Here is an 18,022-nt window from a genome sequence, read left to right as displayed (position 1 = left end):
CGTTGGGACTCCCAACCATCCACAGTCATGCCTGAAGGGAGGTCGATCAGGCACCTCCTCTCCATTAACAATGGGAGCGTCAGCGATAGACGAGTGTGCCTCCCAGTGGTCACAATATTCAACCCTCAACCTACTGTCTCCTTCCCCATAATCCTGTAGAATGTAAGCCTGCAAGGGCAGGGTCTTCGCCCCTCTGTATTAGTCTGTGATTGTTAGTTCGTTTACTGTAAGTGATTTCTGTAATTTGTATGTAACCCGTTCTCATGTACAGCACCATGGAATTAATGGTGCTATATAAATAAATAATAATAATCATATTCATGATCAATAAGTTAACCCTTACCTAGTAGATATAATAGCACCATCAAAAAAGCAATAAAAACACATTAAAAAAAGAACAATTGAAGTAGAATTTATATTTTAATTAGACAACTTTTTTAACCTTATTAAATGTGAAAAGGGATGTCAAAGTTTTGCTATTGAACATTTTATATTATTTTTTACATTTATTGGATTTATAAAAAGTAGTAATACAAATCACAAGGCAATAACCATGCCGAGAAAGAATAATCATTGTGGGAAAGAAAATAATTGACACAAATAACTAATTACTCGAATCCTGAAAGCAATGCAAGACCGTGACACAAAATGGAAATTAATTAACAGGATGAGAAATTACATAACCAAGTCGCACATACCGAGTGGCATAATCCAGTCAGAAAAATCGTCAAAGAAGGAGGAAAAGTACAGAAAAGCAAAAGCAGCACGAAGATAAGAGGGGAAGGGAGGCGATGGGAAAGGGTGTCCAAAAGTAGGCCCAAAAAATTATGGGCTCTGTATTCCCTGATGAGTGTTCAGGAGTCGGCAGGAATTTAAATCTTCTACTAATAAAACCAAGTTTTATAAAAACGGTCATAGCAATGATTAATCATAGAAGTGAGTTACTCCATTATCACAATCTCATTCATTTTAGAGACCCAGAGGGAGATTGTCAAAGCAGTATCTTAATTTCCAGAACAGAGGGGTGCACGCTCCTGCAGTTGCGATTAAGCGTCTTAATACGGAGTGGCTGTACATTTTTTAAAGGGATGTCACAGTGATTGAGACACATGAGAGCTAGGTCCAGGTCAGAAAGTAGATCTGTGATTTTACTTATCACTAGCTGCACTTATTCCCCAAAAGAAGAGAAGCCTGCAAAACCCCTCAAAATATGTAACAGATCGCCTTCCACCTCCCCACATCTCCAACACATGGGGCTGGCTTCTGGGAAGATAAGAGTGTAGGCAACTTGGACCCCTATACCAAAGAGACAGCAATTTATAGCCAGCCTCATGAAAATGAGAGCAGATGGATGATTTATGCGTTCAGGTTTGAACATTTTGTATTGAAAACTGTATAGTCCTTGATGGTACAAATAATTTAAATCTATAAATGGTCCTAATGTAGTATATTATACAAGGCAAAATAAAAATTAGCAGAATAAGTAGTCTCATAGTACTATTGTTTCGAGTTTTACTCACACACATATAGCTGCTAACCTTGACTGCTCTGGTAATTTACTATGGACGTTCCATAAAACACACGAGTCGTCCATTACTACAACGAGCGGCCACAGACACTGACGGTTCACCCCCTCTTCTTCCATACGATTTCTTTCCATCTCCAGGTTGTGATAAGACAATTCTTTAATAAGGAATCTGGAAGCTCCTACATTTTCAGAGAATTTAATATTGGAAAAAAAAAAAAAAAAAAACTGATGAGAAGTAAAAATCAAAACACAACCAGATGAATCACTGCTCTTACTTACCAGCTCCAGCATTGTTAAATGTGCTAGGAAGCACAAGCATGATGTGGTTGGACCAGTACTTTCTGTATAGCGGCATTTCATATTCTTTTACTACCATAATATGTAGGTGATTGATGCCTTCCATGGCATGGTAAAGGTTTAATAGTCCATGCTCATGACGTCCACTAGATGGGGTGAAAATTGGACTCTTAATCATGTTTGGGTTTAGCTAGAAAGAAAAGGAAAGGTCTTTTTTGGGTGTGGTTTGCTTAAGATTTGATGTATCCAACCAGTTCAATATATCATGACCAAGTACACATACACACATATATATGAACAGCTGTATTTGCAGCCAGGGCTCCATCATACAACTCGTTTCCAAAGTGCAAGACTTACTGCATCGGACACAAGCGGGAGCCTCATGCTCTCCAGGCGTTTGCCCTCATCGCTGAATATAAAATGATGCGCTTTAGATTTCGGAATAATGAAGTGAAGCCGAACCTCCTCTCCTAGCATTGAAGATGAGAATGTGAAGGCATGTATGGTAGATTCAGGTGTCTGTAAAGGAAGAAAATGCAGGGTATTCTCATATATAATCTGAGGAGAACAAATTAACTATTTGTGCGAGACCCCCACTTAATCCAGAACGAAAAAACTGCTGCAAAGGAAAATGGTTTGATAAAAATCAGCTTTTGCAGCATTCATTTTCATATCAAAAGGGAGTTGTTTGTGTGCTCAGAGCCATAAAGGGCTTGACACCTCAGTTTACTGCAATGCATTTCAATTGATTGTTAAAACATTCCATGGATTTTTATGCATTTTTTTTACTACATGGCATTTGGTGCTTTCAGAATTTTTAATTCAATGCAAAAAAATTTTCTAAAAAAGGTACTGTTTATAGCAGGGGTGTCAAACTGCATTCCTCGAGGGCCGCAAACCATGTGTGTGTTCATGATTTCCTTAGCATTGCACAAGGTGCTGTAATCATTGTGTGTAGGTGATTAAATTATCACCTGTGCAGTACAAGGAAATCCTGAAAACATGACCTGTTTGCAGCCCTTGAGGAATGCAGTTTGACACCCCTGGTTTATAGTGTGTGTCAAAATTCCCTATTAACATAAGGATGAATGACCTTGGGGAGATCAAAACATCCAACACCGCGGAGACACCATCATGTGTTTCTCAACGCAGTGATCCAGAACACTGCCCCATCCCTTATGGGAAATATGCAAATGCTTGTAGAAAAGCCGCGGAGACACCATCACGTGTTTCTCTACGCAACACTGGCAACACTGCTGCAGCAATTTTTACTGCAAAAAAAAAAGTGCTTTTGCTATTCTAAAAGCTCTACGTCATCATTTTTTCTTTTTATTTCAGTGCTGGAGTGGTATCACCAATTCATGTTCCCTGCCCCTAGGAATATAATTACCAGCCGCTGTCTTCCACTGTTCCTAGAGCCACTTTGGTCCCGATCCGCCATCTTGTGATTGGAACTGCTGACTGTCACAGCCAACTGTCAAACACTCTCACTAATTCCATAAAAGCCTCCGGGGCTTGCCCAGCAGAAACACTGCAACCATTTAACAGGTCACAAGCTGCAGACAATGACCAAAGCAGCAATAACAGACTATGTCGGATGGCAAGTCGAATACTAGGTGCAGGGGAACTTTTGGTACATTAGTGATACCAGTCTAGTCTAGTCTTTCTAGGACTAGAAATAAGTGCGAATGTGATATGCAACACAAGAGGCATAGATTCACATGCACGTAAAGGTTTCCTGTGTTTGTGCTCCTGCAGGTCATGATCTTGGGTCACAACACAGTGTATCCAGCAAATATCACCTCGCCGAGTTCCCCTTTACCTGGCAGTTGGCACCGACATCCATATACTGGTGACATTGCTCACAGTGGTGGAAAGTGTTGAATGATGCATATTTTGTCAGCATCATAGGAACGGTTTCACGCTTCCAGAGATCATCAGCATGCAATTTTAAAGATTCTGAACAAGAGAACAAATGTATTAATGTATCTAACAAATGGCGATTTTTGTTTCCGGATTTATCCATGTTAAAAGAGATGCTGTACCCAAATGACCTTTTATTGTGATAATGTACACTTTTACCCTCTACTTCTCTGCCTACAGATGTACTGATAAATGGGAGGAAAAATATACTGTCTATTTTAACGTTTTCAAGTACATTTACACAGCCCTAGGTCATAAATTAAAAATGTTTTTTTTCACCCAGTTTTTTACTATGTAGATTGCTTCTTATTAACTTAAATTTATAAATCAGACCGGTAAATCCACAATTTCTTCCTTCGTTGACCGTAAGAGCCAAGACAATTAATTTGGCCTTTCTTCCTTCTTGAGATGAATGGGGACATTGGAAAGGTTTATACTAGCCCTGGTATATGGCAGAGCTAATATTTGGGACCCCTCCTATGCAATGGTGAGATCCCAGCCTATTGACTGTATAAGCATTCTTACACATGACCATTCTAGAGAGGCTCTCTAATGGAAGACTGCTCTGACTTTACACATAGACATATTGTCACCATGACCCAATGTACACCAGAGCACGGTGTAAACAGGTGACATCACATGGAAAGAAAAATAAAAGCTGTTCAAATACCAATAAGTCAAACAATGTACAGAACAGTACGTTAGCACAAATGAGGAACTAAAAGAAATTATGTCCTGCAATTTGAGAAAGCACACCAGTTTGCTAATGCCCTTTGTTCAACCTGCAAAAGCTGATCCATTTCCAGGCAGACCAGGATATATTCTGTACAAGAGCAAGCAGCCCGTGTCACCATGCTCTGCATTTACACGACTTGCTGAACATAGTCACCATAAAACGAGCTGTGAATTATGGAACAGCTAAAAATAGACCTGGGTTTGTAAAGGAAAGATGGAAAACAAATTCTACAATACTGAGCTGATCCCTCCTTACACGGTCTACACGAGCCCACTTACTGATAAATAAATGTATACGCCTGCCAATTAAAAAAATAAATTTATATATATATATATATATATATATATATATATATATATATATATATATATATATATATATATATATATATATATATATATACAGCAAGCAGAAAAAGAAGGCAGCACTCCAACAATTTGCCCACATCTCGCGATGTTTCGGCTCACACTGAGCCTTTCTCAAGCTTGAGAAAGGCTCAGTGTGAGCCGAAACGTCGCGAGATGTGGGTCTGAAATAAACTTCACAGCTTTTTTTCACCTTTACAAATTGTTGGAGTGCTGCCTTCTTTTTCTGCTTGGCATATTATGTGGTTGGACATGTGGATGGTCTTATCCAGGAAGCTTGGCACCCACCGGTGAGCATTGTGCTGCAAAGCGTATTGGATCATCCCGCTTGATTATGTGTGAGCGTGTGTATGTATATGGGACAACAGGTGAACAGTATTGGACATGTCAACAATTTTCTTATTGACATGCAATTCTCATCGTATGTTGGTAACAACCCATCCAATCCACACAGGCAAAGAAATCAAACTATAGATGTCCATAAATTATGTGTAATAATGAGAAGATGACACAGGGAGAAAGTATTGAACACCTGGAAAAAGAGGTGCAAAAAGCCATGACAGCAGCTGATATCTATCAGTAATAAGAAAGCAATCCTGATATTAAAGGTACCTTCACACATAACGATTTTGTTAACGATATCGTTGCAACGTCACGCTTTTTGTGACGTAGCAACGATCCCGCTAACGATCTCGTTATATGTGACAGCGACCAACGATGAGGCCCCTGCTGGGAGATCGTTGGTGAATGATCAGGACCTTTTTTTTACATACTCACATTCCGATGTCTGTCACGTCCCCCGCCGTCAGCTTCCCTGCACTGACTGTCAGCACCGGCCATAAAGCAGAGCACAGTGGTGACGTCACCGCTATGCTCTGCTTTACGGCCGGCGCTGACACAGTCAGTGCGGGAAGCTGATGGCAGGGGACGTGACTGACATCGGAATGTGAGTATGTAGTGTGTTTTTTTTTTTTTAACTTTTACAATGGTAACCTGGGTAAATATTGGGTTACTAAGCGCGGCCCTGCACTTAGTAACCCGATATTTACCCTGGTTACCCGGGGACTTCGGCATCGTTGAAGACCGTTTCAACGATGCCGAAGTCGTTCCCCTGATCGTTGGTCGCTGGAGAGAGCTGTCTGTGTGACAGCTCCCCAGTGACCACACAACGACTTACCAACGATCACGGCAAGGTCGTATCGCTGGTCGTGATCGTTGGTAAGTTGTTTAGTGTAAGGGTACCTTTAGTGAAAATCATTATCACCTGGTTCAAGCGATGGCCTGAATGAATAAGGAAGAAATATTTCAAGACAAGTACAGGATTTTGCCATATTACCTCCCAATTTGTAAGATTTTAACTGAAGACTGTACATAATTATTAAGAGTGCAGTTTTTTCCTTGAAGCTTTGTGAAAATGTATTCCCTACTTCATGCACCTTGTTTAATTAAGAAATTCCCCTCTGTGTGAAGCGGACTGATGTTCCGGTATTTTGGATCGTGCACAGTGATGTCAAAAGCCATTTTACTGAAGACTTCAATATCTGGCCAAAGTTCCTTTTCTGTTCCGGGATCTTGGTTCTGCCCCTTTTCCACATCTACAGAAGGAAACAAATTAAAAATGTTTTATCTTACAGTGATATTTTTTTTTTCGGCATTATGGCTTCTGTTTCAAGCCTGATGGACCCTACATTGCATGAAGTGCCATTTCTCACAACAAAAACTACAGAATCTGCAACAGCTGTATGAACAATCTTAAATATGCTTTTCTATCACAAAAGATCGAGACCAAAAAAATTTCTTGTAGACTCACAGTTCACATTTCCTTTATCCATTTAACCCAGAAGACAATACTATATCAGAAACAGACAATACCCAGGAATATTCTTTTGCATAAGGAAAGCTAGTGTCACCAGACAGGACCCCATTGACTTATGGTCTATTGGGGAATCCCCATGGAGTTTCTCATTTAGACTAAATTGTCATTAAAGAATATAAAAGTCTGCAGTGAATTTTCTCAAATGTCCAATGCAGATATGTACAGCTATAGTTTGGTCCTCATCATTGTTAATCAGCTTGTGCAAACAGGCCAATAACAGAGATGAACAGTGTGCTACATAGTCGTCTAGTGCTCGTTAACAGGGGAAGGGGGTGGGTGTTTCTCTGGGACTTTTATATTAATTCAACAATACCCCACTGCAAGGACTATGTAATTGACAGATGTGCTGCTCTACAACTGATCACATCAATCCACCGCCGGCACTGGGAACTGCTGGTTGGCACGAGTGCCGGGTTTCGTACCTCCACTGATCAGATATTGATGACCAGTCCTAAGAATAGACCATAAATATAAAAGTCCTGGACAACCCCTGTAAGGGACATTGTTGAGGCAACATTGGCACATCTAAATGCAGCATTATATTTTAAGACAAACATGAAATATATCTAGATGTTGGGCAAGTTTACTGCTGTGGTTCAGAAGGCGAGTAATGCAATTGTGTATTACAATAGTGCTTATTATTGGCTATATTACAACCATGACACCCTACCTGCAGTTCTACTTAACAGAACAGATGGCTACAGCATAATAAGGTATCTAAGTTGTTTTCTGTAGGACCGCATGGAGAGGGGGTTTCCTTGTTTAGCTTTTAGTATGATTTGTCATCAGCACTAAAGATGGTGCATTTACTATAAAAATCCATGTCAGAATGGCTTAATACTACTTTATGAACCATTAACTGATTCTCTGCCCACTTAGCATGATTAACAGCTCAGTGTCTCTCCTCCCAGCTGCTGGGATCTCACACTGCTCAGTACAAGCTGCAGATGTCAGGCAGGGTGGGTGGGAGTAGACTGAATACACTGACTTATCGGCCATTTCAGTCTATTTCTCCTCTTAATATCAGGTTTAGTCAGCCAATCTGATGTTGATTTTTCACCAGAACCATCAGGTCAAAGATCTATTTGATAATGTGTACAGTCTATATTGTAAATTTGTGTGACCAATCTGCTTATAAGTCCAATTCTGAAGTCTAAAAAAGTAAAAGGATTTGAAACAGTCACTCCTAAATTAAGAATCCATTTTCTGATTTCTAGCTCTACCTGGATTTATTTCTGCTTCATCGTAGACATCTACTTCCAGAAGTCGAATCAACATGCGATAGAGGATCCTAAGGAATTGCAAGTAGGCACCGGTCTTCCCAACCTTTAAAAAAATATAAATAAATAAAAATGTCACGACAAAGTTTATCTTCAGGAACGCTACAATCCACTCTACAAACCTGTTCGGCACCAATATTTAGCAGAACAGTTAAAAAGGGCTTCATATACATGTTAATACTCCCTGGAGAGGTTGGAAGTTACAGACGGGTGGCAATTTTAAAATCCCCAAACAGCGTTAAAAATTGGATATATGCAAACAAACAATAGTGTGTGTGCAATAACCTGTGGGGGTCCAGTCAGGAGTAGACGGCGTGGATAAATAGTTCTTGTTCCTGTGGGCTCGCTCGAGTTCACAAAATCAGCATGATGCTGCCTGGCTGCTGTCCACGTTCTGTAGTAAATTGACTGTTCTTCACTACTCAAGTCTTTAGATATTATAGGTCTTAATGATCTTGACCAGCTTACATCAGTATGGGGTAAAAGAGAAATTATAGTGGGAGTTTGTCCATTCTTATGGCAAGCCAAGAGCTGATAAGTAGCCCGTGACAGAACTACGATACGGGGTAAGGCCAAGTTAAACGTCCTTTTCTTGTTCTCACATTGGTGACCCCATTGATAAGCTTGTGATGACGAGGAGGACAGTTTGGATGTTGTGCTGCTGGCCATTTGTGCCCCAAGAGAATCACATTCCAGTTTACAATCATTGGCTGTAGAATTGGGGTATGTGCCTTCATCTACCGAGCTGTTTGCCACAGTGTGGAAGTCAAGGTTTGCTGGCTGCTTCTGCGTTTTATCAGCTGCACTGGAAGAACTAACTCCATTTTCTGCAATTGAACCTAAAGCAAATATAAGACATTCAGGTCAAAAGGGTTCAAAATACTCTGATAAAGTGATCTAAAGGCTAGATAAAGTATTTTCTAAAAATATTTCTACCATAAGCTACTATACAACTTTATTTTTGTGGTGGTAAAATGACCTCGTTACTAAACATTTAATGAAAAATGTAATATACGGTAAATAGACTATACCCAAAAAGGCAAATCGTACCGAAAAACAAAATCCTAACCTGAAGTTCCAGTGACTTCACTTCCAGTACTCTGAGGTCTGTCTAGATCTATAAACAGCTCATCTGAGTCATTCTCAGTGGAGTTAGCCTTATCAATGTCTTTATCACTTAAATCCAGAACAGTTGTGGGCTCTCGGATGACTTCTTTGGAAACATAGCAACAGGCCAGGCCAATTTCCTGCTCAAGTGCCGTTCGGGATAAAAAGCTGGAGTCAATCAGCCGGAGATCACAGTATTTCAGAGATCTGAAGCACAGAATTAATAGCACATTTACCACAAAGTAGAAAAAAATAATAATTTCCATCACGAACATTAGAACTATAAATAAAAGTAATTCATCTACCTTGGGAAAGTTTCTCCAAGGGGATCCTTGCCAGTGAGAAATAAAATACAAGGTAAGCCTTCAAGATCTTTAAATGTTTTAGGGACCCAGTCTTCATCACATCCCCTCCATACCTACAACAAAGCATTAATAGGGTTAAAAAACAAAATCAAACCATAAAATATAAAATAACTCTAGCTTGATTTTGGTGGTTGTCCACCTTTTGGAGCCATTTTATGCTTTGTTAAAATGCCTGCAATTGGGGCTGAAAAAATAAATTTTGTAACTGGATTTTATTAAAAATGTTGAACCACTTGCTTTCTATAGCCTGTTGGATTGGCTATGGCTAACTGTAAAATGAGATAAAACCGAGAATCAGTCAGTGAGCCAACTATAGCGGTCTGGCAGGACGTTAGTAACTTCTGCCTTTGAGCGCCTCCACATTTAGTACCACAGACCACATCAAAGTTGAATGTGAAGGGAAACAAAGGCCTGTAAAATAAAGTTGCTAATGTAACCCAAATTATTAAACAAATTTTCAGCCCCAAATACATTAATTTATGTATAAAAAAGCTCCAGTGACCAAATGTGAAAGTTGCATAATGTTTTAAATACACATAAATATAAAGAAAAATGAGGTGCTCACTGTCCTTAGGTTAGGTGCTCAGGAGAAAAATAGAAATATCGAAAAAGGAAACTCCGGCACACAATGAAAGTCAATATAATTCACATATGAGTTTATTTGGAAATTCACATCACGTTGCAAATAACGTTTCAAATGACGTTAAATCCGTTTAAAGAAAAAATTAATTAACACCGCATACGTAGTGAGATGAAGAAAACAGTGCTATTCATCACTTCACAGGTAATTGTTTCAACGTTTCGGCCTGTAAGCCTTTTTCAAGAAAACCTGTCCGCACTACGGACCTCGCACGGCCGGACCCCTGTCACGTATTCATATACAGGTTTTCTTGAAAAAGGCTTACAGGCCGAAACGTTGAAATAATTACCTGTGAAGTGATGAATAGCACTGTTTTCTTCATCTCACTACGTATGCGGTGTTAATTAATTTTTTCTTTAAACGGATTTAACGTCATTTGAAACGTTATTTGCAACGTGATGGGAATTTCCAAATAAACTCATATGTGAATTATATTGACTTTCATTGTGTGCCGGAGTTTCCTTTTTCGTTAAATACACATAACACGCAAATAAAAAATAAATAAAAAAAAAACTTAAAACAAAAACTTGATTTAAACAATGTGTTTCATGCAATTTTCACACACCACTCATCCTCCTACCTCTGCCCCCAGATGTTTTTTTTTTTGTTTTTTTTTAGCTAAACGTGGCCATTTGTTTACAATGTTTTAATGTGTGGCAAAATAAAACAGTGCAAAGTCAGGCAAAATTAGCTAAAGTTGCACCAAATTTGTCATTTACGCAGGATCACCATGTCTACCGGCGACTTAAAAGTTAGTCAATATCCAACTACATTAATATGAGATTTTCCTTAAAAAATTCCCTCACCTTTAGTCTGGTAATAAAGTGCTTTGCAACACAGAGTTCGGAAGAAGGATTTCCAAGCAGCACTTCAAAACGATACTGCAGCCCTAGCTTGTCTCTCACTTCCTGCAACCTTTCCTTGGCCAAGATTGCCAGCTGTAGTGAAGGAACCCGGATGAGGAGCATGTGACCGTGCCCACTCCTGTCCTTTCCGGGGAAGCTGAGGAGGTCATCCACGATGCTCAGTGTCTCCGGAGTAGTGTGATCTCTCAGTGAAGCCATGGTAGTTAGAGCCATAAGAGCTTCACAATACTGCTGAATGAGGAGGTAGCACCGGATCACCATGCTGTGCAACTTTGGGTGCCTACAACAAAAGATTACGATTTTTTTGATTGGCTGTCTCAGGAATGGAGGTAATAAAACAAATTGGTTTTAACTGTGTCTTTATCAAGTAATTGCATCACCTTTCCAGTAATGTGTTCACCATCTTCTCAAATGTTTCGTCACATCTAAGAAGCGGACTTGTTATGCCCCACTGTAGAGATTTACTATATTCATTGATGCCAAAGTAAAGCTTATCTTGATTCGCTTCTTCCTCCTAAAAGGCAGAATGAAAATAAGAGTTCTCATGAATAATTATACAAAAAAAAATCCTGTAAGGCTGGAAAAAGCCATATAAAATTTACAGCATTTCTATCTGACAATACACATCAGTTCTTGCATCCTCCTCCTGCTTATCTGAGCTGATGAGGGCAGGCTGTAGTAAGACTCAGTCTCCTTCCCCTTCTGGCAGCTGTCAATATTGAAGCCCCTACTTTCGCTACATTGCCATGTGTCAGCAGATACTCTGGTCCTTGCCACCAAGGCAGAGAGCAATTTCTATCATCTACTGTGGGTAGAGGTACTGGGCATGTGTCACCACCAGCTGAAGCTGAATAGTTAAAATCAAAAATCAGTAGTACTACAAAAAAGTCAGGGCAGCCCAGGTCTAATGGCAGAAGCGTTAAAAAAATCAAACCATAGTTTTACCATACGTAAAGGGAAAATTCTGATTGCTGAAGGTTACACTGCTGGGACCTGAAACTATCCAGAGAACGAGGGCTCTGGAACACCATTAGAGGTGCAAATGCTAGACCTCCACTCCATTATATGTCTATGGAACTGCCGGAAATATCGGCGTGTTCTATGGAAGTCTCAAAGGCAATGAAAGGAGCACAGGTCAAAAATATGCACAGATGATCCAGCTAAGATGATATTCTGCAGAGCCTAGTTCCTGAGTTCCAAAGTACCATTCATGATTACTGGGGGTCCCAGCATTTGTACCTCCAACACTACATTATCCCCCTTCCTGGTAATAACACGTCTCATACATGTAGTCCCGTTTGTGGACAGCATGGTATAAAGAAGTTCAGTAAAATGTTTTATACAGTATTGTGCAAAACTTATGTAAGTGAGAAAGAAAACACTGCAAAGTAAGAATGGTCATTTAGAATTTTTTTAAAGAATTAAATGCAAAGCGACTGAGCAGAAAAGAAATTAAATCTGATCACCCTTTGCATTCAAAACAGCATAAATTCTTACACAACGTCAGCGATTTTATAGGATTATAGTCATGTATATGAGTAACAAAAATGTACCAAGCCGGTGATAATGGTCATCGTTATCATAGGCTAGTTGATATACAGTCATTAACAGAAACTGCTGTGCTTAAGGCGCTTTATACTGGAGAGGGAGCAGCCAAACTCTGCTACAAAATGCAAGGTTTGGGAAGACACTTTCATGTCAAAGATACATAGTAAATGTGGCGCTAAGCACCTACGGATTTTTTTAATGCATCCACTTCAAGTGAAAAATGTTAAAAAATTCATTTATTTTCTCAAAATAAAAAAATAAAATATATTTGTAAAATATTTTTAAAAAACAGTACAACGCGTTTCGGCTGCTATTTTTACAGTGCAGCCTTCATCAGGTAGCAAAAAAACAAAAAGAACAAACAATACAATAAACACTATAAAATGATGCTACAACCTCCAAGTTCTCTTATTTATGAGGGTTCCTAGAAGGGATTAGCAGGGCGGGACTGGGGATCAGGTTCTCCTTTCCTGATGACTAAAGGTACCTTCACACTAAACGATATCGCTAGCGATCTGTGACGTTGCAGCGTCCTGGCTAGCGATATCGTTCAGTTTGACACGCAGCAGCGATCAGAATCCTTCTGTGATGTCGTTGGTCGGGGCTAGAAGGCCAGAACTTTATTTGGTCGCTGGCTCTCCCGCTGACATCGCTGAATCGGCGTGTGTGACACCGATTCAGCGATGTCTTCACTGGTAACCAGGGTAAACATCGGGTTACTAAGCGCAGGGCCACGCTTAGTAACCCGATGTTTACCCTGGTTACCATACTAAAAGTAAAAAAAACAAACGCTTCATACTTACCTTCCGCTGTCTGTCCTCCGGCGCTGTGCTTTCCTGCACTCACTGTGAGCACAGCGGCCGGAAAGCAGAGCGGTGACGTCACCGCTGTGCTTTCCGGCCGCTGTGCTCACAGCCAGTACAGAGAACCACAGCGCCGGGGACAGACAGCGGAAGGTAAGTATGAAGCGTTTTTTTTTTTTTACTTTTAGGATGGTAATCAGGGTAAACATCGGGTTACTAAGCGCGGCCCTGCGCTTAGTAACCCGATCTTTACCCTGGTTACCGGCATCGTTGGTCGCTGGAGAGCGGTCTGTGTGACTGTTATATATATATATATATATATACACATTTTAGTACTTCTATTCTATCCAAAATGAGCTTTTAAATACATGGTATTACACTGTTACGAACAAACAACATTAAAAATATAGGTATATACACAATCATAAATATGATTCGCTCCAATACCTCATCAATACCATTACTATCAATTCATCCCATAAAATACATTTAGAAAAAAAAAAAAAAAAGGGGGAAAAAAAAAAAAAAAAAAGAAGAATTTTTTTTTGTTGTTGTATTGACCCATGCGCGAACAACTGAGCTATTTATGACAAACCCTTACACATTCTCTACTACATCATTAAGTCCATTTGGATAAAGGCTTTGTAACCTATATATCCAATATGACTCCTTGCGGTTTAATAATTTGTTCCTGTTATTAGCCCCTTTTGGTATATGCTCTAGCGGTGTGACCGTAATGCAGAAGCATTTATTGTGCTTCAGCAGGAGGTGACGGGACAGACTATGTTTAATCTGCCCGTTCTTTGCATTATAGCGGTGATTATTCATCCGGGCACTCAATTCCTGGGAAGTTCGTCCCACATATTGGAGCCCGCATTTGCAAGTCACTACGTAGATGACAAAATCCGTTCTACATGTGAGTCTCTGCTTAATCTTAATTGTTTCCCCAGTAGTACTAGATTGAATACTCCTAGCTCCATGGTTAATGATCTTGCAACATTTACATTTGTTTGAAGAGCATCTACGAGGGGCGATCCAAAAGTAATGATAATCGGTTATTTCTATTGCACACAGAAATTAAAATAAAATGTTTTCTTTCTCTCTTAGGTACCCACTAGTCCAGGAAAAAAAAATCACTTAAATAGACCACAATTCCTGGGAGCTACATTCATTTGAATATGAACTGCCGAGGAGTGAACATCAAAATGGAAAAAAACGAGCTCAGAGCTGTCATCAAATACCTCTGCTTGAAAAAAATGACTACCAAAGACATACACAGCGACTTGGTGGAAACATTGGGGGACTCTTCTCCTCCATATTCCACAGTTGCACGCTGGGCCAAGGAATTTAAGCTGGGAAGAACATCGACGGAAGATGAACATCGTGAAGGACGCCCATCCACGTCCCTCAATGAAGAAAACGTGAAAAAAGTTGAAGAAGTCGTATTGGCAGATCGAAGAGTGACTATCAGGCATGTAGCTGAGGTCACAGGGATCTCATATGGCAGTATTCAAAGAATCCTTGCAAAAGAATTGCATATGAGAAAGGTCTCCGCGCGTTGGGTGCCAAAAATGTTAACCGACAAGCAAAAGAAGAAACGAGTTGACATTTCAATAGCAAATCTCGAAAAGTTCCAAGCAGACAAGGAAAATTTTGTGTCACGTTTTTTGACCATGGACAAGACCTGGATCCACCACTTTGATCCCGAAACTAAACAACAATCGATGACGTGGAAACGAGCAGACGAACCGACGCCGAAGAAATTCAAAGTGTCAAGCTCAGCAGGGAAGGTTATGGCGTCCGTTTTTTGGGACGCTGAAGGAATTATTATGGTGGACTATTTGGCGAAGGGAGCCACTATTATGGGCTCCTACTACGCAGAACAAATAAGAAGATTGCGGGAGGCTATCAAAGAGAAAAGGCGCGGCAAACTGTGGGCTGGAGTGCTGTTTCACCAAGATAACGCGCCGGCTCACAAAGCTGCAGTTGCCATGGCTACCATTCAAGAAGCGGGCTTTGAACTGGTGGAACACCCCCCCTATAGGCCAGATCTAGCCCCCAGTGACTTCTTTCTCTTTCCTCGGCTCAAGGAACACCTCCTGGGCAAGAAATTTGATGACAATAGCGATGTGATAACCGCTGTTGGAGATTTTTTTGAGGGTCAAGATCAAGAATTTTTTTCTAAGGGAATTCTAAGTTTAGAAAAGAGATGGACTAAATGTATAGACTTGTTAGGAGACTATGTAAAAAAATAAAAAAATTTTTTTGACTATATTCATTGTGTTTAGTATTGATTATCATTACTTTTGGATCGCCCCTCGTATATACTCCTGTGTTCATCTTCCCTCCATTCACATTGGTATTGTTTCCTATCATGTTTTCTATTTTTGGAACGTCTCTTAATTTACTCTGAGCTACAATATTTTTCACTGTCGCCCCTCTCCTAAAAGTTACTCCCGGTTCCCTCGGAAGCATTTTCCCAAGAATCACATCTTTTTTTAAAATATACCAATATTTTTTTAAAATTCACCTTATCAATACATTCCCTTTGTTATAAGTTGTTATAAAATTAAACTTCCAAAGATTTCTCTTATTCTCCTCATTGCTTGCTGGCCGTTCTTTCCCTCTAGTTTCCTCTGCATTACAATATTTTCTCTTCCTACTTGGGAGACAATCCTCCTGTACTTTGCCCAAATTCTTTCTGTATGCTGCCTCGATTAATTTTTTTGGATACTTCTTATCCCTGAACCTTTTCTTCAGTATCGCTGATTGGGTCACATAATCTTTAGTGTTTGTACAGTTTTTTCGTATCCTTAACCCCTTTACCCCCAAGGGTGGTTTGCACGTTAATGACCAGGCCAATTTTTACAATTCTGACCACTGTCCCTTTATGAGGTTATAACTCCGAAACGCTTCAACGGATCCTGGTGATTCTGACATTGTTTTCTCGTGGCATATTGTACTTCATGATAGTGGTAAAATTTCTTTGATAGTACCTGCGTTTATTTGTGAAAAAAACGGAAATTTGGCGAAAATTTTGAAAATTTCGCAATTTTCAAACTTTGAATTTTTATGCAATTAAATCACAGAGATATGTCACACAAAATACTTAATAAGTAACATTTCCCACATGTCTCCTTTACATCAGCATAATTTTGGAACCAATTTTTTTTTTTGTTAGGGAGTTATAAGGGTTAAAAGTTGACCAGCAATTTCTCATTTTTACAACACCATTTTTTTTTAGGGACCACGTCTCATTTGAAGTCATTTTGAGGGGTCTATATGATAGAAAATGCCCAAGTGTGACACCATTCTAAAAACTGCACCCCTCAAGGTGCTCAAAACCACATTCAAGAAGTTTATTAACCCTTCAGGTGTTTAATAGGAATTTTTGGAATGTTTAAATAAAAATGAACATTTAACTTTTTTACACAAAAAATTTACTTCAGCTCCAATTTGTTTTATTTTTCCAAGGGTAAGAGAAGAAATTGGACCTCAAAAGTTGTTGTCCAATTTGTCCTGAGTACGCTGATACCCCATATGTGGCAGTAAACCACTGTTTGGGCGCATGGGAGAGCTCGGAAGGGAAGGAGCGCAGTTTGACTTTTCAATGCAAAATTGACAGAAATTGAGATGGGACGCCATGTTGCGTTTGGAGAGCCACTGATGTGCCTAAACATTGAAACCCCCCACAAGTGACACCATTTTGGAAAGTAGACCCCCTAAGGAACTTATCTAGAGGTGTGGTGAGCACTTTGACCCACCAAGTGCTTCACAGAAGTTTATAATGCAGAACCGTAAAAATAAAAAATCATATTTTTTCACAAAAATTATATTTTTGCCCCCAATTTTTTATTTTTCCAAGGGTAAGAGAAGAAATTGGACCTCAAAAGTTGTTGTCCAATTTGTCCTGAGTACGCTGATACCCCATATGTGGCAGTAAACCACTGTTTGGGCGCATGGGAAAGCTCGGAAGGGAAGGAGCGCAGTTTGACTTTTCAATGCAAAATTGACAGAAATTGAGATGGGACGCCATGTTGCGTTTGGAGAGCCACTGATGTGCCTAAACATTTAAACCCCCACAAGTGACACCATTTTGGAAAGTAAACCCCCTAAGGAACTTATCTGGATGTGTGGTGAGCACTTTGACCCACCAAGGGCTTCACAGAAGTTTATAATGCAGAGCCATAAAAATAAAACAAAATTTTTTTCCCACAAAAATAATTTTTTAGCCCCCAGTTTTGTATTTTCCCTAGGGTAACAGGAGAAATTGGACCACAAAAGTTGTTGTCCAATTTGTCCTGAGTACGCTGATACCCCATATGTGGGGGGGGAACCACCGTTTGGGCGCATGGGAGGGTTCGGAAGGGAAGGAGCGCCATTTGGAATGCAGACTTAGATGGAATGGTCTGCAGGCGTCACATTGCGTTTGCAGAGCCCCTAATGTACCTAAACAGTAGAAACCCCCCACAAGTGACACCATTTTGGAAAGTAGACCCCCTAAGGAACTCATCTTGATGTGTTGTGAGAGCTTTGAACCCCCAAGTATTTCACTACAGTTTATAACGCAGAGCCATGCAAATAAAAAATATTTTTTTTTTCCACAAAAATTATATTTTAGCCCCCAGTTTTGTATTTTTCCAAGGTTAGCAGGAGAAATTGGACCCTAAATGTTGTTGTCCAATTTG

At 39.8% G+C, this 18,022-nt stretch overlaps 2 protein-coding genes across 2 annotated transcripts in view; one reads left to right on the top strand and one right to left on the bottom strand.

Moving 5' to 3' along the window:
* GREB1L (GREB1 like retinoic acid receptor coactivator) overlaps window positions 1–18,022 on the bottom strand; it is a 219,250-nt gene that overhangs the window by 5,862 nt on the left and 195,366 nt on the right. The window contains exons 19-29 of the mRNA XM_069731170.1: window positions 11,364–11,497; window positions 10,924–11,263; window positions 9,418–9,530; window positions 9,075–9,319; window positions 8,291–8,844; window positions 7,949–8,051; window positions 6,286–6,444; window positions 3,648–3,784; window positions 2,183–2,344; window positions 1,808–2,015; window positions 1,539–1,707 (exon numbers count right to left, since the gene is read on the bottom strand). Coding sequence (XP_069587271.1) covers window positions 1,539–1,707; window positions 1,808–2,015; window positions 2,183–2,344; window positions 3,648–3,784; window positions 6,286–6,444; window positions 7,949–8,051; window positions 8,291–8,844; window positions 9,075–9,319; window positions 9,418–9,530; window positions 10,924–11,263; window positions 11,364–11,497 — 2,324 coding nt within the window. The remainder of the gene's footprint in view (window positions 1–1,538; window positions 1,708–1,807; window positions 2,016–2,182; window positions 2,345–3,647; window positions 3,785–6,285; window positions 6,445–7,948; window positions 8,052–8,290; window positions 8,845–9,074; window positions 9,320–9,417; window positions 9,531–10,923; window positions 11,264–11,363; window positions 11,498–18,022) is intronic.
* Window positions 1–18,022, top strand: part of ESCO1 (establishment of sister chromatid cohesion N-acetyltransferase 1) — a 160,712-nt gene that overhangs the window by 127,200 nt on the left and 15,490 nt on the right. The window lies entirely within an intron of this gene.

The sequence above is a fragment of the Ranitomeya imitator genome, chromosome 6 (genome assembly GCF_032444005.1).
Source record: "Ranitomeya imitator isolate aRanImi1 chromosome 6, aRanImi1.pri, whole genome shotgun sequence".
In the NCBI taxonomy this organism is placed as follows: Eukaryota; Metazoa; Chordata; class Amphibia; order Anura; family Dendrobatidae; genus Ranitomeya; species Ranitomeya imitator.
Note: the sequence above shows the minus strand (reverse complement) of the source record. Positions and strands in the feature narration are given on the sequence as shown.